Source organism: Crocodylus porosus, unplaced genomic scaffold (assembly GCF_001723895.1).
Source record: "Crocodylus porosus isolate Cpor-Errol unplaced genomic scaffold, CroPor_comp1, whole genome shotgun sequence".
In the NCBI taxonomy this organism is placed as follows: domain Eukaryota; kingdom Metazoa; phylum Chordata; order Crocodylia; family Crocodylidae; genus Crocodylus; species Crocodylus porosus.
This window is the reverse complement of record NW_017728910.1, coordinates 8,161,949-8,182,867: the sequence shown is the minus strand read 5'-3', so window position 1 is coordinate 8,182,867 and position 20,919 is coordinate 8,161,949. Positions and strand designations below refer to the sequence as shown.

The window sequence follows — 20,919 nt, the reverse complement described above, 5'->3', positions numbered from 1 at the left end:
AGCTGACTGCTCCTCTCAGCAGATGCTGGGGTAGTTTCATGACCGCCATGTCCCTTGAGTGCACTGCCTTGAGAATTCCAGGCCTAGCTCATTCTTCTGGTGTGGTAGCCTGTAATACACCCCCACTATCAAGTCCCTTCCCACGCCCACCCCTCCAACCTTCTTGTATTCTAAACCACCGTACCGCAATTTACCCCTCTTCTGATTCCACCCTGATTATAGAGGACATGTATTGTTCCTTAACATAGAAAGCAACACTTCCCACCCCTTTATTCCCACTCTGTCACATCTGTACAGCCTATAGCCCTCAATGCCTACTGCCCAATCGCGGGTAGCGTCCCACCAGATTTCAGGTAATCCAATCAGGTCAAAGTCTTTGTTTGCAAGCAGGAGTGTGAATTCCTCCTGCTTGTTCACCATGCTCCTAGCATTGATATAGAGGTACTTTAGCCCCCCCCCCTCGATAGGTGCCCTTAGTACCCCCCTGTCCTGATGCCTATCGGACCCCATAGTACTTAGGTGGACTGTTCCATCTCATGGCTTGTGGCTCTTTGATCCTAGGTTCTGCCTGTCTTCTGCATCCCTAATTATCTAACCCAAAATTATTGTAAATGGACTCAGTGAAGAATACGTGCTGTTTAATACATCTGTTTAAACTAGAAAAGTCATCTGCTCTGTGTCTAAGAGATAGTATTGATGATGCAACATATGGCAAACTCCCCTCTGCAACCCTATTGAAACAATTCTCCATAATGATGCAGGAAGGCACTCTGCTGTTAGAGATGTCACCTGGTAGATCAGATGCAAACCATAGTTCTGTACAAGGTTTCAGCTAAGAAAACACTTTTATTTTGGTGACAGTCCATGTGTAAAGCAATATGCCATGATATTTCTTGATCCCTTTTTTCAAAAATATATTATAGGATTGCTGTGTGCTGTGAAAAAAAAGCTGTTGTGCATTTTAATTCTGAGTGAGTGGTTCCTACAAATGCGCATTGTATATCAATGTATGAGATGCTGTGCTTCATGTCCAGAGGAGTTTTACATCACTCCTGGAAGTATTGCTTTGTACCATTCTATTGGAAATAAGCTTGATGTGTTCACTGAGGAAAGGGGAGAGCCGCAGGAACAGGAGCTTGTGCAGCTGCGCGGAGGCACAGCAATTACCTGTCCCCAGCCAAGGGGGTCAACAGAGCCAGTGACAAAAACTTACTTGAGTGAGAGCTGGCATAAGGACATCACGTTGCAGGTTTTGTAAAGGGTTCATCTGGTGAGTGAGGTGCATCGGGTTCATAACCTCGAGGGAGAAAGAAAGGGCCTCCTAGAGATAGGTGCCCTGTGAAGAGCAGGAGCTTGCCCCTGCAACAGGGACAGAACATAGAGCCAGCTAGGGGACTGAGTAAGCAGGCTATGGTGCCCAATTGGGACCTCTGGTTAGCGTCCAAAATGGAGCTTAAATTCAGCCAGCTCTGTCCTAATTCAAAGAGGGAGGGGAAGATAATCATGAGAGGGGGTGAAGAAACATTTTGTTCAGATTTCAAAGACAAAATTAAGCTCAAGTACAGACTTAGAGAGCGACTATGAGAGGCTAATCCCCAGTGCCAGGGAGGGAATGGGTCTTAATCCACACAGGGTATGATTTGGAGGCATCCAAGGATGGTGTGGGTGCATTAAACACAGACTGCAATCCAGAAATTGCACTCCTAAACATCTAGTGTGGTATGGGGATGAAGGAACGCTTCCAAAAGGCCAGGCAGCCATAGGAACTGGATTAAGAAATGGCAGTTTGCCTCCCAATATTTACTTTTCCCTTTGGATTTTCTTTAACATCAAAGGCATGTCAGGCAAGAACCAAAGAGGATAAGCAGGTCCTGAGTGGGAGGACTATGCAAATTCCTATGTAAACCTCAGACTTTTTGCGTAGAGCCTCAGATTTCCACACTGTGCTATAACATATAGCACATATTGGAAGATTAGATCAAAAGAAATATCCTTCAAAAGAATTGGAGGATTGGACCAAAATAAATGCAATATGAGCCTCCTTAAGGACACATGCAAAGTCCTGCACTTAGAGTGGAACAGTCCCACACACCGGTACAGGCTGGGGACTGACTGGCTGGGCAGCAGCTCTGCAGAAAAGGACCTGGGGGTTACAGTGGACAATAAGCTGAATATGAAACAACAGTGTGCCCTTGTTGCAAGGAAGGTAACAGCATATTGGGCTGAATAAATAAGAGCATCGCCATAAGATTGAAAGAAATGACTCTTCCCCTCTATTCAGCACTAATGAGGCCATATCTGGTGTGCTGTGTCCAGTTTTGGGCCCCCCACTACAGAGATGATGTGGACAAATTGGAGTGGAGGGCAATGAAAATAATCCTATCTCTGATTAATTTCAACTGGATTTCCATGTTGCTGAACCAGCCCCCAGTCAGTAAATAGAGTCTCTGCTACTTCTGCTTGTCCTGCATTGGCAACAATTAGGGGGTGCATGCAGGTGCATGTGCACCCCCTGGAAGTACCAGCCGCAAAACCAGAAGTGCCGGCAGAAGCACACTTCTGGTTTTGCTGCTGGCAGATCCGGGCTTGGCAATCAGCCGCTGGTGGTCCTGGAGGTGATCTGGTGCCCCCCGAGACCCAGGAGGCACCACTTGCCCAAGCTGCCTATGACAGAAGGTAGGAATTGCATTAGCAGATTAACCCTATAGTCTAATCCAGTTTTCTGCCTCTGACAGTGACCATAACCAGGTGCTTCACAGAAAGGAGCCAGGAGCCCACAGTAAGCAGAAGTGAAACAATCTGTCTCAATGCTGGTGTCAACCTGGTCTTGGTTTAACCCTGAGGTACAGGGTTCACATCATTTCCCTATCTTCCTATCCTCTGCTCTGTGCCCTGAAAACACCATCACCCCCAGTTTGGTGCCCATATTGAGTTCTAATTCAGTGTTGATTTAGTTTAATGATTTCTAAATTTGGAGATTAATTGTTTTTGTTTCCTTGATACTCCTAAATTCTTTTCCAGTTGGGGGCAAGGGACAAGAGGATAGGAGGAAAAGCCTTTTAATTTCTTTTTTTTTCATCTTGTGTGTTCATTGAAGAGGGCTGCGTTTGAGATTGCATCACACTGAGTGAGTGCTTCACAAGAAGCTTTTGCTTCCAGGATCAAAGATGCATTATTGGTCATTCTTTTGAAAGCATGACTTGTGTAACCATGAGACTTCCTAAAGAATGGTAGTCTGAGCGCCCTGTCTTAGGAGAGAGGAATCTGTAACATCACTTCATGGCAATAAGAGAGCAACCACAACAGTTCTATATATCATGTTGAATCTACCAAATATTTTCCTGAAATTCTAGAAAGGGTTTAACAGTTAATCAGTGTGAGGGAAGGAATTAATCACCTGCTGCCCAGTACTACTTAAGCTAATCAGGAAATAAATCCATTATCCAAATAATTAGCTGAATTCCATATTTCTGCTTTCCTAAATACTATCTGGCTTGGTGAAGGAGTTCAAAAAAATGCCCATTCTGAGTGCCCATGTTTATTAAACATTCAGAAAATCATAGGACTTTTATGATCATAGTTCCATTGACTGTTATGTTGTCAAGCAGCACATTGATTTTTTTTTCTGTGTAATGCAAACAAAAAGTAGGTTAGGCAATCATCTTAATTTATTTTTGAATGTTACAAAGATACTAAGGTCTCATAAGTACAATAGTAATTTGAACAGATATATTATAGCAACGTTGTTCAATCAGTGTAAAAGCCTACGTCAAACATTTATTTCATGCATTACCAGGTAGAAAGCACTTCGTAAGTCTGGTCTGATGAGCAAACACTTTTCAATCTATTAATATGATTTGGAAAAACCTGCTACTTGCAATTGTATCTGATTAATCTTTATGAGTCAAATGCTACAATCCTTATCTAAACCCCCAAAATTCAATATCTTCAATGGTGACTCCCATACAAGTTTTGACTGTGTAAGGACTGCAAGATTTGGCTTGATCTAACACCATGAATTTCAATGTGTAATTTTAATAAGTCAGTCCTCTAGCAGGATTGTGAAGACCCCTGCCTGTATGCACTTGAGTAATATTTCTATGCATGATCATAGCAATTAAGCACATGCAGAGAAGCAGGCTCCACCTCTTGGGTCCATTTAGTTAAAATTAATCAGTTTATTACAAATAAATTATTTTTATAAAAAGATTATGAAATCTAATTCACTAAAGTGACACTTCCTTTCTCCTTTTTTGACAGTCAGAGTTAAAGAACTGTCTCTTGAAAATGTGTTTAACACCACAGGTTTATACCAGTGTCTCAAAAACATCATCTGGATACAAAAGAAAGCCCGTAAATATGCTATCATCCTCAGCACTGACGTAAACCCCATTCCAATCCCGTGCTACTTCCAACCAAACCTGATCCCCTGCATTTAATTTTAAAATAATCAAGAAAGATGCCTGATCTATTTCTTGGCCATACAAGGTTTCCCGAGTTCTGACCATCTTCTTATTTTGCGCCACAATGCTTATTCGAGCAGGCCGACCTCTGACTGTCAGGTGGTAAGTGAAGACATATGCTCCAGGAATGCTGCAGTTGAACTTCCCTGTGGAAGGATTATAATCTTCCTGGTCATTGTACAAAATCTTGTCAAATTTAATAGGCGTGTTTGGGGGTGGGAAAGCCTTTGACAAGCTAGCACTGAAAGCTGATCTTGGGACTTTTGAATTGTCACCCTTGGAACCTTTGACACCTCTGGCACCTTTCCTTCCAGGAGCTCCCCGGGCTCCTTTGCTCCCAGGAATTCCCTTTGGACCAAGCGGTCCCATCATACCAAGTGGCCCTAAGTCCCCTTTTTCACCCTTACTGCCAGGTGCACCCTTTTCTCCTTGTTTCCCATCTGTACCATGAATACCCTCAATTCCAATATCTCCTTTGCTGCCCTTTTCACCTTTCATTCCAACTTCCCCCTTGTCCCCCTTTTCCCCTCTCTCCCCTGGCTCTCCACAATGCCCCTTTTCACCCATATCTCCTTTTTCTCCTTTATCTCCATTTTCCCCATCTAACCCTGGTAACCCCAGCTCTCCCTTATCTCCCTTCTCTCCTTTGGTTCCATTATCACAAGTGTCCCCTTTTATTCCTTTTTGTCCTTTAATGCCAGGAGGGCCATGGTTTCCTTTATCACCTTTAGCTCCAGTTTCACCTAAAAAAAAAAAAAAAAAGCAAATAATTATAAAAAATAAACACTAGACAAGTGGTACGTACAGCTAGCTTTGGACTCATTGTTGACATGTCACATTTTAGCAGGAATAGATGTAAATGTTAAATACTCTGGATAAGAACATTAAAAAAGAGAAAACCAGAAAAAGTAGTCAGTTTTTAAAAGGTAATTGCCATGAAAATGAAGCTTGACTTACAGTGGGGGGGAAAATTAATTAAATATGCAATACCTAGACATGAGTCCATATTGATAGAGGGTGAGGTTCTCTAGCACTATGTGGCTTCTGGTGTGATTTGGTCTTAAAGCCATTTTAACTAGGCAAAATAAAATTGTCCCATGTGAAGGTAATCATCTACTGGTTTGAACCTAAACAGAACTTCTTACACTCTATATTTACCAGCTATTAAGACACCAAAGAAAAAAGGCTGTGGCTGTATACAAGGGGATGTGGCAAGGACAACTTTGCATTATGCTGACCTTTGGGCTTGGGACAAACATTCAAAAAGCCTAAGCTTGAATTGATTTAATCTTTGCAAGTTAGTCTAAACTGACTAGGCTAAATTGGTTTGCAACCACACAGACATCCCATCTGGACTGAAGAAATGCAGGCTAGAAGCTGGGGGGTGGTACTTAGAGCAACCCTCTCTTCCCTTCCATAGCGCTGAGCTGAGGGAGGGCATGGCCAGGCCCAGGCAAGATGCTCTGATTAAGGAAGGTTCCCCACTCCCCCCACTCCTGACAAGCCCAGCAGGGAGTTGATAACACAGTGTTTATCTTCCTGTACTTACTGTTTATGAGCCTATCAACAAAACAACAGCCTCTCTCAATTAATTCAAACTCTTAAACAACTTTTTCCAAGGAAGGAAATGTGGGACATTACCAGCTACCTGTTGATTAGCAGCTACCTGTTGATTAGCCCCAAAAGGCAACACTGTCCTGTCTGCCTTTGTCAGCTCTCCCACAGCACGGACTGTAGCCAGCATGTGATATGCTAGCTAATGCTGAGAGGTGTCTATGTAAGGCAGGAAGAGGGGATAGGGGAGCAGGAGGAAGCCAGGTAGACCCCACTGTACCTGCAGTCTCTGCCAGAGCTGCAGCCAGGGAGCAGAGGGGTGGGGCCAGCTCTGCTGAGCTGGAACAGAACACAGAGCCCTTCCCAGAGTTGCAAGGCATCTGGGATGGTGGAAGATTCTGATTTAACTTAAACCAGGAAGGGGTCTGGGACAGACATTGCATAAACCAGTTTGACCCAAATCAGTTATGTCTGATACTACATTCAACAAGGTTTATCTCAAACCAGTTTCATCCATTCTCAAACTGGCTTATGTGCACTGAGCATCTGTTCTGTTACAGGTTTAGACCAGTTTCTAACCACTTAAACTGGTTTGTGTGTAATGTCTGTCCCTAACCTTGTTGTTTTTCCAGCACACTCTTCCCATTGCTTATGTTACACCAACTCAAGGCTGCTCTACCACAGTACAAGGGAACTTGTCTGTACAGAGCAACAGCAGGAGCTATGAAACAGAAAGTAGTTTTGGCTTCTTTTTTGCTTTCCTGTGTTTTTTATGTAATTTAACTGCCCCTGAGGATTCAGTCTAACATCTGGGAGGGGTGAGGGTGGGCTCCCATCCCTGTCTCAAAGTTGCTTTTTGCTGAAGAATGTTTTTCCTTTCTGCACAATGTGCCAAGTTTCTACAATTCCTATCGTCAATATATTTTCCTCTGGGAAACTGCTCCCCTATAAGAGCTTCTTTCTCTGTGTGTGCACATACACACTTATATACACACATGCACATTCACTCACTCCTCTGAATATGACTCAATAGTTTGGCTGAGTAATCAAAAGATATTGCCTAGATAGTTTGTACCAGCCAGTTGTGTCCTCATCCAATCATATGTTAAAAAAAACTACAGTTTATGCTGTATATATACTTGACAAAATAAAATGATGAAAACTGCACCATAGTTCACTAGATATATACCATAACCATAGGTCAGTAGATAATAAATATAAAAAATGTAACTTCAGTGAAGTTACATTTATTAGTTGTTTTCCTGTCCTAACTTATGCACAGTTCCTGCTGCCTATAGTGGGCATTTTTCCTGAATAAGAACTGAGTAAAAACTAAAAACAGATTTCCAGATACTTCCCAATAACAGAAAACCAAAATAAATATGGAAATAAAGCAGCATTCTTAAGTACTCAAGATATACCTGGTTACATACCTGGTTCTCCTGGTTTGCCTGGATACCCTGGAATTCCATTTGTTCCTTGGTCACCATGTTCTCCTTTATCTCCTAAAACATTATTGACATTAATATGCTGGTAGGGTTGTTATTTGTGACAACTTCTATTACACAACATGTGATTTATTCTCTGTGTGTGTGTGTCTCTCTACTTTAATAAAAACAAACTTCAGGAACTACAGTCCCAAGGATTTCTTGAAAACCCTGAGCTGAAGATTCACTCATGGTTTTCACAGTGATCAACACCACATTGTACATTCAGAATTGTCCCATTCATCCTAATGCTTAAGAAACAAATATACTGTACATTTGCAATGATATCTGACAGTGACAGCAAATAATTATTTTCATGACCAACTAGAGAAGCTGACAGCCATCATATTAAGTAACATTAGTTTAGGCCTACAGCTCTAGAAAGTCTTAATCCATAGGTGATATCACAGAAAACAAATTGTATGATAGTCTTTTGTCATTCTTCCTCCTTTCTGAAAAAGGTGTTCAAATACATTGCAATCTAAATCTTATTTCCCTCTATATGTAGCTTTTGGCACTTATAGTTTGTGATAAGCTCTGTGCATACAAGATTGCACATGTACTCATTAAGGTTGCACTCCAGCCAGGTATCTGCCTAGTGACATAAGTTCATTTAAGTATGTGCAAAAGGATGGGAAAGTCCCAAAATGCTTGTCACAGAAAAGCCACAACAAGCACATGCTAGATGCCAGCAAGGGATGGTCCTCCCACCAGCCTAGTGGTTAGGTCACTTGCCCAAAAAACAGGAGACCTAGGATTTAGCCAGGGGGTGTTGAACCTATATCACTTACTCGCTAGCAAAGTGCTCTAACCACCAAGCTGCAGGTTTGGCATTAGTCCTCCAACCTGCCTCTTGAAGCTAGCTCACTTCACTTTCCATTTACTGTTCTTCCGCTAAAAAGGAAAAAGTGCACTGAAGAAGTTTCTGCACCATTGGGTACAGGTAGAATAATTTGCTGGAAAGCCCAAGATGTAAATTCAATCTTTCTGCTTCTTGAAAATATAAAACCTATTCTCTGGGCCATTGTCTGACTCCTAAACTATTGAGCTAAAAGGTGGGAGCACCCTCCCCACTCTCTACCAAACTGCAGTTATGGAGCTGCATATATGCCAGTTACGTAGGTAAAAGAAAGAGGGTTTATAAGCACTCCCTTTAGTGCTTATAGAAGACAGATTAATAGCACCGGCTTCAGCAAAACATAATGTATGCAAATGCCATGCAAGCAACTCTTCAGTTCTGCCAGTACAGCTCAGTTTTCCTCTGCTGTTCCAATACCCTGAAACTCTGGACAGAAACAGACAACTGAGCTGAATTGTGCCCAGAGCATCAGAAATCTAATATGATGATCATCCTCATTCTCTCATAAGATATAGATACAGATCTCCAAGGTAAATGATTAAAACAATCAATACCACCCACACAAAACACACTGTAATCAGCATAGGCACTGACGGGGCTACATAGCCTGATGGAGAACTTGTGCTTATTGCCAATATAGTATTATTAACCAGGGAATAAGCTTTTCTGCAGTATTTATAGGATGTCTGAGTGCTGTTATTCTGGAGGACTCATCCTTCGCTTTGATATTGCACACAAGTCTCTGAGTCCGTTTTACCTACAGTAACCATAACTAAGAGAAGTGATCATTCAAGTGATAGTTTGACAGGCTAAGACATCACAGAACTGTAAACTAGACAGCATCTCTTTGAATAATATCTCTTTTCTTAAAAAAGACATTTTTAAAGCAAGTCTTGGATGTATGTTTTCTCTGTGTACAAGACAAGAGCTAGAACACTCTGTGCGCGTGCAGTCGAGCGCAGCCATGCAGTATGTGGTGCCCCCAACATGTGTTGAGCACCACATACCAGACACTCAGGTGCTCTACGCACTGCAAGGGAGCACTGCCCTTGCATGCGCTGCTCCACTTCTATTTCTGCAGGGTTTTTTGATCCCTGGATATCGAGGGGACCAAAAGACCTGTGGGGGGGGGAAAAAGGCAGAGTAGCACACACACACAAGAAGCATGTGCTACTCAAAGGAGGAGCCAGCCCACCAGAGCTGTGCTCTAGCTGCCAGCCAGGCCCCACCCAGTAGGATCACCACTGCTGCGGCCCTAAGAGGCTCCCAGACCCCCAGGTAATGCTGCTGGGGCCATGTGTGGCACAGACATTCCTGGGGGACAAGTAGCTGAAGCACAAGGTTTACCACTGCTACTTGTCCCTGGAGAACCAAGCATCCATGCTCTTCTGGACATGGCCAGTGGGTGCAACTACACAAGCAATTAATTTCATAGATATTTTAGACATTAGGGCTGGAAGGGACATTGTAAGGTCACTGAGTCCAGCCCCCTGCCCAAGGAGCAGGAAGTCAGCGAGGGTCAAAGGATCCCAGCAAGATAAATGTCCAAATGTTTCTTGAAAGTGTCCAAAGTAGGTGTGTGCACCACTTCTGGGAGAGTCTGTTCCAGGCCTTGGGAGCTCAGACAGTAAAGAAGTTTTTCCTTATGTCCAGCCTAAAACAGCTTTGCAGGAGTTTATGACCACTGGACGTTGTCATCCCCTGGGGTGTTCTGGTGAACAGGTGTTCCCCCAGATCCTGATGCACACCTCTTACTTACTTACACGCTGCCACCAAATCACCCCTGAGTCCATGCTTCTTCAGGCTGAAGAGTCCCATAGCGTGCAGTCTCTCTTCATAAGTCCTGCTCTCTTGCCCTCTGATCATGTGCATGGCTCTCCTCTGGACTCTTTCAAGCTTTTCCACATCCTTCCTACATTGTGGAGCCCAGACTTGGATGCAGTACTCCAGCTGTGGCCTCGCCAAGTACAGTGGGAGGATGACATCCTGGGTCTTGCTCAAGATGCATTGGTAGATGCAAGCCAGTGTTCTGTTCACTTTGCCAGCTGTGGTATCGCTTTGGTGGCTCATCTTCATCTTGTGGTCAATCATGACCCCAAGTCTCTTTCAGTTATTGTTCATAGATTCATAGGAATGTAAAGCCAGAAGGGACCTTGGAAGATCATCGGGTCCAGCCCCCTACACAAAGCAGGAAAGATAATAGGGGGCCAGGTGACCCCAGCAAGGTGACCGTCTAGTCTCCTCTTTAAGATTTCCAGGGTAGGTGATTACACCACCTCTGGAGGGAGCTTATTCCACAGTCTGGAAACCCTGACTGTGAAGAAGTTTTCCCTAATGTTGAGCCTGAATCAATCTTTCAGGAGTTTGTGTCCATTACTCCTGGTTTTCCCCTCAGGTGCTCTGGTGAACAGTTGCTCACCGAGTCCTTGATGTACTCCCCTGGTGTAGCAGTAGCTAGTGAGTGCTAGCAAGTGGTGCTAGCAAGTGTAGCATTGCTGAGCCTATAAGTGTGATGCGGGTTGTTATTCCCAGGGTGGAGCATCTTGCATTTCTCCATATTGAATGCCATCAGGTTTTCAACTGCCCACCTTGCAAGCCTATCAAGGTTGGCCTGGATCATCAGCCTATCATCAAGTGTGGACATTCTTCCCCAAAGTTTGGTGTCATCAGCAAACTTGGCCAGTCTGCTTTTGACACCAGTGTTCACATTGTTTATGAAGACATTAAAGAGTAAACGTCTGAGAACAAAGCCTTGGAGAACGCCACTAGTCACTGAGTGCCAGGTTGATTCGGTTCTGTCAACTACCACTCTCTGGGTCCAACCACAGAGCCAGTTCTCCAGCCATCGGACTGTGCAGTAGTCAAGGCCACTGCTGCCCAATTTTTCCATGAGGACATCATGGGACACCAGGTCAAAGCCTTTTTTAAAGTCTGAATATATGACATCAACCTCTTCCCTTTGTCCAGGTGTCACCTGGTCATAGAACAAAATGAAATTGGTCAAGCAAGACTTATCCACAACAAACCCATGCTGGCTATCCCTCAGAATATTGCCTTATGTTAGCCTGTCAAGAATGGTTTTTTGACAATTTTTTCCAAAATCTTCCCAGGGGTTGAGGTTAAACTGATTAACCTGTAGTTTTCTGGGTCTTCTTTCCTCCCTTTCTTGAAGATGGGCCCCACATTGGCCCTCTTCCAATCTTCAGGTACTTTCCCTGAGCGTCACAAGTTCTTGAATATCCTCACCAGTTGCTGTGCTAGAATGTCTGCCAGGTCCTTTAGCACTCTTGGGTGCAACTTATCCAAACCAGCTGATTTACGGGGGTTCAGCCTCTCAAGATGCTCCCTCACAAGATCCAAGCCAATGGTGGGCATATATTCATCTTCACCCTGGTCATCCCGCATCATGTTCAGCAGGGTGGTCCCTTTGGGATGGTGAAAAACCAAAGCAAAGTATTCATTAAGCAGATTGGCTTTTTACTGGGTGTCAGTAGTCAGCTGCCCCAGCTGGTTTAGCAGAGGTCTAATGTTGCCCTTGTTTTTCTTTCAACTACCCATACATCTGAAGAAGGACTGTTTACTGTCCTTGATTTGTGTAGCCAGGTGAAGTTCAGTTGCAGCCTTGGCTTTTCTAGTTAGCTCCCTGTATCTGCAGACCAGTGCAGTATACTCCTTAGTGGTGTTTCCTATCTTCCATCCATTATACACCACCTCTCTTTTTAAACATAGGAGATCCATGAGTTCCCTGTTGAGCCCTTTTACCACTGTTCCCATGGGTGGAGAGGGACTCCCTTTGTGCTTCTAGGATCACTTCCTTAAGGAGCAACCAGTCATCATGAACTCCCCTACTTGTGAAATCATGACCTCTCAGGGCTTCATGAACATGCCTCCTGAACTTATGAAAGTCAGCTTTCCTAAAGTCAAGGATGACTGCATTGCTGGCCAACTTGCCAGCTTTGCGATGAATAGTGAAAGTGGTCAACTCATGGTCACTGATACCCAGCTTCCCTTTGACTCTTGGGCAATGGAATAAACTCTAGAGCAGTTTGCACTGGAGTCAACTGCTCCCAGGCGCAGCATCTAAACATGCACCTGTGACAGCAGCAATTTGAGCCAGGGTGGAGCAACCCCCTGGCTGACTGGGCTAGTTGGGTACAATTTACACCCCTAGGCTCTTTCTACACATGTGCTTCAGCACAGTACTCTGCCATAAGATAGTACTGACCCCAACAGTATTTTCCTATGGCAGAGTCAATTAATTTACTGTGCCCTAATACCAATGCATGTATAGATGTAGACGCACCTACATGCATGCATGCATGTTATCATTCTAACATGTAGATGCACCCAGTTAAAATGATATAGGACAGAATGACCATTATGGACCTGTTCTGAAGACTACCAAAATGAATAGGAGTCTTTTCATGAAGATGCAACTAATGGATAACTTTACCCCCTTATTCAGATACAGTTGATTTGATCTGAGACATTTAACTTTGAAAAGCAGCTTCTGTGCTTACTGGTAGCTACCATAAAGCTTCATACACATGGGTCTGATCCAAAGTCCACTGAAATCAAGAGGTTTAGATCAGGCCTTTATAAACATCCATTTTCTCAACTATTTAAATCTATAACATACCCTGTTGGGCTACTCCTACTCCATGATATGCTGTTGGATTTTCTCATTACTATTATTAATTTGTTTATTATTGGTTGGTATTAATTTGCACCAACACAATTACATCATATTGCAAATTAATTTCTCCTACATTTTTTTTCTATTGGACTGAAAGCATTTCATGCAAGAAATAATATTTTCTTTTTAAATAAGCAGTTAATATGACCTACCCTTTTCTCCTTTGAAGCCTTTTGGACCTTGAAAGCCTGGAATTCCTGGTAAACCTTGAAGGCCTGCATCCCCTGTCTCTCCTTTAGGACCTGAAAGGTTACCATTTGAAAATGCTTTAGATAGTGGGTTTCTATTTTCAAAATGACTGGAGAGGACAAATTTTACAGCATGAAATATGAGTATTAGTTCATTCATAAGCCACAGTGAAAGATATGTTACATTGTGCATTGTAAGCAAATAATCCTTCTGCCACCCTGCTATTCCCCTTGGCATCATAGGAGTGATACCAAAGAAGCAGAGCATGCCTCAGAACTAAGCCCTTCACAGATGAAAATCACTGCAACTGAGATTTTCAAAGTCATTTAGGAGGAAAGCTATGCAACTACCACTAGAATTAACAGGAGTTTTAGAAAGCCCAAACCTGATTAATGGAAAGACTAATTTATTGATTGGTTCTTAGATTTTCTCCCCCCATGCCGTCTGTGGGATTTTTTACATTTAGATGTCTGATTAAGCCTAACGATATTTAAGAATAACTGCTAAAAACCTCCTATACCATAGTAACTTGCCCCCTTTGAAAAAAAATTGCAAATTCAAACATGGAATTTGGACAGGTTATACCTGTGAGTATGCAAACTGGCGGAAGTCTACTGGTTTGAAAAAGAGGCAAGCTGCATTAAACACTCAGTTTTTAAATATGCAAATATCTAGTGCTTTTCTGAGAGCTGAGCATGACAATTTGAATTATCATAATATAATCCACTGATGTAAGCATTTCTTTTAACAAAGCTAACGAGACTGGCTGAAACTTAATGAATAACTCAAATAGTTTCTATGGCCCTGGCTCACATTTAATTAATGCTGCAATGATCCCCTGTCCCAACAATCATACTTCCTGCCATGGCACAAGTGCATGGCAGGAGGTATCATTTTGAGATCGCAATCATGCCATAATCCCTGTTCACTGGTAAATTGAAATCTGGGTTCCTGCAGACCCACCTGTGGAGGTGATAATCACCTGACTTTTGGCCTTGGCCTGAACAACTGGCCAGTTCCAGACCCAGAGCTGTCCAGGGACCAGGGCCAACAATCAGCTGATGTTAGCTACAACCCCAGACAGTCCCAGGTCTGGTTCACCCACAACTGTCTGGACAACAATCAGCTGTCACTACCAGTGGCTTCCCCTGCCAGGAACATTAAACTAGAGTTAGGTGTAGAGTTTAAAGTTCCCACAGGGAAAGCCCTTTTGCTCCCCCTGCTAGGAGCTTCTGATCCCTGGTACCCAGCCAGGCCTGTTGGGCATGGGGTTTAAACTCCTCAATAAGGGAAGTCCTTCAGCTTCCCCCACCTACAGACTCTCATCCTTCCCCCTGCAACCCCAAGAAGACCCCAGCCTGCTGGAGACCTGGGCTTCCCCAGACAAATGCCGACAATATTGTCAGCAGGTCAGGTGGAGACCATGGCTGTCCAGAGCTGATTCAAACAATCATCTGATTCTTGGGCATCCGCCCTGAAGTGTCACAGTATAGGGACATGCCACACATTCAATTTAAGGAGATATACAAACCAGTAGTGATGCATAAGGAGTGCACAAGAGTGTCAGTGCACCCCCTGACCAACCACACTTGCTGCTCAGGCCATGGGCAGGGGGGCAGGTGGGAGCACTGATGCCCCCCCTGCAAGCACCAGCCAGGGAGAAGGAGTGCTGCAGCCGCTTCACAATCAGCCACAAGGGGACCCACGTCCCATTGGTGAAATTGGGTCCTGGTCAGCAAGATTGGCCATGGTCGGGGACTCTCCCCCACCCCCAGTCACTGACTGGTCACTGGGGGGGGCATGTGCCCCCCCTGACTAAGGTGGCACCAGTCACCCATGATACAGACCAACCACAAAAATGTTCTACATTATTTAGGAAACATTTTTATGGCTGGTTTGCCATTTTGCAGTGCCTTAAATTGGGTGCACATATAGCAGTCTTGTTATGTATTAACACATTAACTACAGTATAAATGTAACATGTAGAGGGGGCCCTTGAGTCAGTCACTCATGACTCATTTGAGTTCCACCAGTGTTCCATCACTCTTTCTCTGATGAATAGTTTCTTTATGCACCATTAGAATAAAGTTGGTACATAATTTGACAACTATAAGGTTACAAAAAAGTACCTATTTTATAAAATATTTATACGGTATTAATAGAGGTTGTGTTTAGTAAATTAATCATTTTAAAATCTGAAGCCTTTATCATCTTCTGTGTTTAATTTCCTCGTTTCCAAGAAATGATTGAATATTTTTAGTATTATTATTATTATTTTTATTATTATTATTATTATTATTATATAACCTTTACAAAAAAAAAACATAAACCACTTTTAGGTAGTAGTACCAGGCAAGAAACAATGACTAAAGGGAACATAAAAACAATCTATAAATACTAGAATGATCTAAACATGAAAAAGGCAGGGTAAAGAAATGTATGTGATGCTCCATTTGCTTACACCTAGGACTAACAAGGAAATAAATATTCAGCCTGAATATTTTTGGCTGAACTGGTAAATCATATTTGATTAGTCTTCTAAGAGAAACAGTACAAGTCCCATTGTTTGGCAAATGTAAAACTTGGGATAGAATTAGATAATAATTAGAATTATTTTAATTAGAATTAAAATAATGCAAACAATGTTAGATGAGTGGGGTAAACTAAGAACAAGGAAAAGTAGAGTTCAAGGGTCTGGGGTATAAGCTGTCCTTCTTCAAGTGACCACTCTGTATTCAAATCCTCTCTGAAAGTGACCATTATACGGTAATTAAAGATACTTCAAGAAAGAACATTCCTTTGCCTTAATGTGCTTTGAGCCTATTTGTATGGCCTGGTCTGTCTACTGTCCCCTTCCCTTGGAACCAACATGTACATGAAACACAATATTGCAGTTTTCTAGAATTTTCTATACAAAGATAGGTAAAGGCAGAGAAAGGTGAATTATTGTCCAGGAGTTTGTTACAGTAATGGTAACTCCTTGGCATAATAGGGCCCATCCTTGCAACTTTTCCATACACAGAACATTGTTTCTAATGGGTGCTCCCCACATGAAGGACTTACAGTTCCAGGGCTTAAGATAGCATTGCTTTATTCTTAAATCTGAATTAAATTAAATTGCTGATCTGATATTGTATGAGGCATAAGTATACTAAACCTAACCTTCATCTGGAATAAATTGCCATGGTATAAGAATCTGGTCTGTTAGATCAATTATGTAAGACCTTATCAAACAGGCAAGCCATTGCCATAACTTATATGCTACAGCTGACACTTCTTCCTGAAAAATGTAATAAATCATCATAATAACTAATAATTTCCCTTTCCCTTACCTGGCAGTCCATGGTCTCCTGGTTCCCCTTTCTGACCCGATGCAGGGGTACAGCAATCACAGCAATTAAAGAAGAAATCAGCTGTGTCAAGGGTAAAGTTTTCAAAAGGAAACAGAGTGGTGGCCGTCCTGAAGGCAGGGTGCAGAGTGGACAAATCTGTTGTCATTTCTGAGATTTCTGGAAAGGAGCTTTCACCAGTGGGTGGGACAATGGATGTGTCGAATCCTTCAGTGACCTCCACTTCAGGAACCTTTATCTTAGTAAACTTTGCATGTGGCTTCTGTGTGGTTTTGGCTTCTGTGTGGACAGCAGCTATAATAATTACACTAAGCGTTGCACTTTGCCATGGAAAATTCCCCATTTTTGTAGCTGTAAGAAAAGATTAATGCAAAAATAAAGCATTGCAGCAGGCTTCTTGTATTAGCAACTTCCCTATAAAGTTCATTTGTTTTGTATTGATTGATTTTCCTGTGCTTTTCAACATGACCTTTTTTCTTCATTCAGCAAGATAAGCATATTTTTTTTCAATTAGGCAAATTAGACAGGTTAGTCATATACGGCTCTGACCCTGTTCACTAGTCTAGGTGGAGCAGTATCAGTGACTGTTCACAGATCTGGTAGCTTCAGGAAGGAGACCACTGGCACATCAACCCCTACAAATAAAGGATTGGTGCTTATATGTCATAAGGAAAGAAAAGAAATTAAGGGCACATTTACACATCCTCCAGGGGTGGGGAGGTGGTGCTTTAATTAGAGTGGCCCTGAGAACTGCTCTAATTAAAGCACCACAGTATGTCATGTATCAACATCCCTGCACTTCAAAATGGTGGCAGGGGTACCTGAATTAAAGTTTGTTAGAGAGCTTTAGGTCGAGTGTCCCCGCACTTAAGCAGGGACACTGATGCATGAGAGTGGGAGGCTGCTGGAGTGTGGCAATTACTACACACCAGCAGACTCAATTAATCGAGTCTGTAATTACAGCATGTTGGAGCACCCTCCACACTCATGTACAGGCACCCTAAAAGTCCTGCTTTGCCTCCCTGCATTGTTGAACAAATAGATACATTTCCACTGCAGAGTCCCAGATAATTAAAAGGAGTTCAAACAATCTCAAAAAATTAAATTGGGAAATCCTTGCGAGGGTAGAAATATAACATAAACAACTGAGGTGAAAATTTAATATGAATATGAATATTTAGGTGCTTCGTGTGTTGAGTCGAAAAAAATCATTTAAGTTTTTTATACCTCATGATTCATCTGTTTAGCATAACTGTAACAATTATAAAACAGTGAAAAAATATTATTTTAAATCTACCAAAAACCATTCTGCTTTAAATGTAGAGTGGTCACATTTAAATGGCTTATTTTGTTTTTTGTATTAAATCGATTTAAAATCTAGAACAGTGTTTGTCAAGCAGGATACGTGTACCCCTAGGGGTACTTAAAAGGTCCGTAAGGGGTACACGGAACTCCATGTGCATGCGTACAGCCACAGCACGGCATGTGGGGGGCCAGGAGCGCAACCTGGCCATGTGGAGAGCAGCCAAGTCCAGCTGGTAAGTATGTTGTATGGGAAGGGAGTGGGGCAAGGGCAGGGGCTGCCCAGCTGGGGTGGGACATGGAACTGAGCCATGCAGGTGTGGGCAGATCCCACTGCTACACCCACCCCAGGAGGGCATAAGGAGCATACGCCCCCAGATCTGCACACACGGCAGGGTGGACTGGGCCTGGGGCCAGGCTGGGCTGTACTCATGGAGGGCAGTGATGGCACTGGGAGGAGCTGGAGGGTTACAGCCAATTTTGGGGTGACTGCATCCCCCCCATAGCCCCAATCCCATATGCCCCCCACAGTGAGGGAGGGGCTGGAGCAGAGGCAAGCGCTGCCCAGCTGGGGTGGAGCATGGGACAGACCGACAAGTTGCTCATCCGGGGGATGCAGGGGGTAGCAGCTCCCACTGCTGCACACAACCTGGGAGGGCATGGGGGGGCGTGTGCCCCTGCAACTTCATGTGGGCTGGGGTGGGATGCGGGCTGCTACAGGCTGGAGCCAGGACAGCGCTGGGCTGTGCCCAGCAGGGGTGTTGGGATAGGCTGTACAGGGAGGGGGGTTAAGGGAGCTACAGTGAATTTTTGGGTGGCTGCAGTCCCTCCCATAGCCCCCTCCCAGTGCTGCCACTGCTGACCGCCCAAAGAGTAACTTGGCCCGGCCCCTGCTGGGAACAGCCTGGTGCTGCGCCACCCCACAGCCCACCCCACCCCATACAAATCCAGAGGCATATGCCCCCCATGCCCTTCCAGGGTGCATATAGTGGTGGGAGCCACCACCCCCTGCCCCACCCCTGGATGAGCTGCTCACAGCTCTGTCCTGCACTCTGCCCCAGCTGGGAAGTGGCTGCCTCTGCTCCAGGCCCAGCCCTACTTCCTCCCTCGCCACAGGGGCCTTTGGGAGCAAGGCTATGGGTGGGGCCTGCAGCCACTCCAACATTTGTAGTAGCCTCCCCAACCTCCCTCCCAGCACCACCACGACCCACCCCGTGCACAGCCCAGCCCAGCCCCACACTGGGAAGAGCCCAGCACCCCAGCCCACAATGGCAGCCTGCCCAACCCCCATGTGACACACTCCCCCCCATGCCCTCCCAGGGTGCACGCAGCAGCAGAAGCCATCCCCCCTGCACCCTCCAGATGAGCCACTCAGCAGCTCCATCCTGCATCCCATTCTGCTGAGCAGTGCCTGACCCTGAAAAAAAATACAAAGGAATACCTGAGCTGAAACTTTGAGACAGAAGGGGTGCACTTGTTAAAAAAGGTTGAAAGCCCCTGATCTAGAATATTTATTTGAGCAGTGAACACCAAATTTGCTCCTCAGTTATATTAACACTGTTCTGATCATATGAAAAGAGTTACATGGGGATATTTCAGACAAAAATCTGTCTATTAGTTTTTCTACAGAAGGTTAATCCAGATAGCTAAAAATGAATAATGCAAATTCCTTTCCTTGCCTGATAGAGGCCCCAGTTCTGCAAAACAATCACTTGAATTAACCCACTGAATTCATTTAGGACTGTTCTAGTTGCTTTTAATGGGATATCAAGGGACCATTTTTATCATCAAGGTCTTCCAGTCCCATAAAAACTTCTTCCCCAGCAGAAGACAAACAATGGGGTTGAGCTCACTGAGTTCAGCTTTTCCCAGATCAAAGAACACTACCACAATTTTTGTAAGGTTATGAAACTTCACAAGAAGGATGACTGCTTGAAAGCATCAGGGTTGTTCCAGGAATGTTGGAAAGCTAAATCATGTGTTATACTAAAGTGATTAAAGATCATAATGACTCCGGAGTCAAGCACAGTTACACACTTTAAAAGACGTTGTCCCAAAGGAATAAATAGCAACAGAATTATACTCTAATTCCAAGATTTCTGTGGAACTGCTTTTAAAGAAATTAACATTTTCCTGTTATATACTCTATGTTAGTATAACTTTTCAAATCAGTTCTTCTATGTTTAATAAAGATAATTAATTTATCCAAGGGAGTCAAGTTTTCCATAATGTGGACATCTCAGAACAGGTATGGTCTTCAGGCCTCCTCTCTCTCTCAAGTGTATGACCCTGTCATATCCCATCTGTGATTTTGAAGACTACCCCACTTACCCACCTGCTATATAACATTCCAGCAGTTCACTACACTAAGAACCAATACTTGGAATGCATTTATAATTTGTTCAATCTTCCTACAATTCATAGTCTTACAGAACTGATCAAAAATGCATTTTTATCTGCCATAAAGAAGGTTGACTAAAACAAAATTTTCATTGAATTTTCACCAAAATCCTTTATTTTCACTTAGAAATAAAAAATCCTGAAATATTCTAGCTAAATACTAAAATAATATAATATGAAAATCCTGTCACTGTCCTTCAAATTCCCATCTTTTTCTACAAATTGGGATCCCTGGTCAGATTAGAACTGGGCCCATTCTACATGAGGGTCAAGCAGCAATGCCTACAAGTGGACCATAGCACAGGCCTGCAGCCACACATTGCTGCCTGACCCTCATGTAGAACAGACCAAGCCCAGCCCGCCGAGTTAGTACACAACTTTGGACAGGAACCACAGATCCCAGAGCTGCATGTCCCAGTCCTGTCCAAAGGCATGCTAGTGGGCCAGGTTGGGCCAGGTCAGGTTGGGTCGGTCTGGGCCCATTCTCCCCACACAGACCCTGAGTCAGGCAACGCTGCAGTGGGCCCTACTGGCAGCTGCTCCCAGCACTTGGGGCTGCGCACCACAGGAGGTGGGGGAGTGGGAGTGTGGCAGCCCCTACTCAAGACCCCCCCACACC

General features: G+C 43.8%; 1 protein-coding gene across 1 annotated transcript in view; it reads right to left on the bottom strand.

Moving 5' to 3' along the window:
- Window positions 1–3,666: 3,666 nt before the first annotated feature.
- OTOL1 (otolin 1) overlaps window positions 3,667–20,919 on the bottom strand; it is a 31,567-nt gene continuing 14,314 nt past the window's right edge. The window contains exons 5-8 of the mRNA XM_019532677.1: window positions 16,581–16,949; window positions 13,212–13,301; window positions 7,451–7,522; window positions 3,667–5,206 (exon numbers count right to left, since the gene is read on the bottom strand). Coding sequence (XP_019388222.1) covers window positions 4,308–5,206; window positions 7,451–7,522; window positions 13,212–13,301; window positions 16,581–16,941 — 1,422 coding nt within the window. The 5' untranslated portion in view covers window positions 16,942–16,949 and the 3' untranslated portion in view covers window positions 3,667–4,307. The remainder of the gene's footprint in view (window positions 5,207–7,450; window positions 7,523–13,211; window positions 13,302–16,580; window positions 16,950–20,919) is intronic.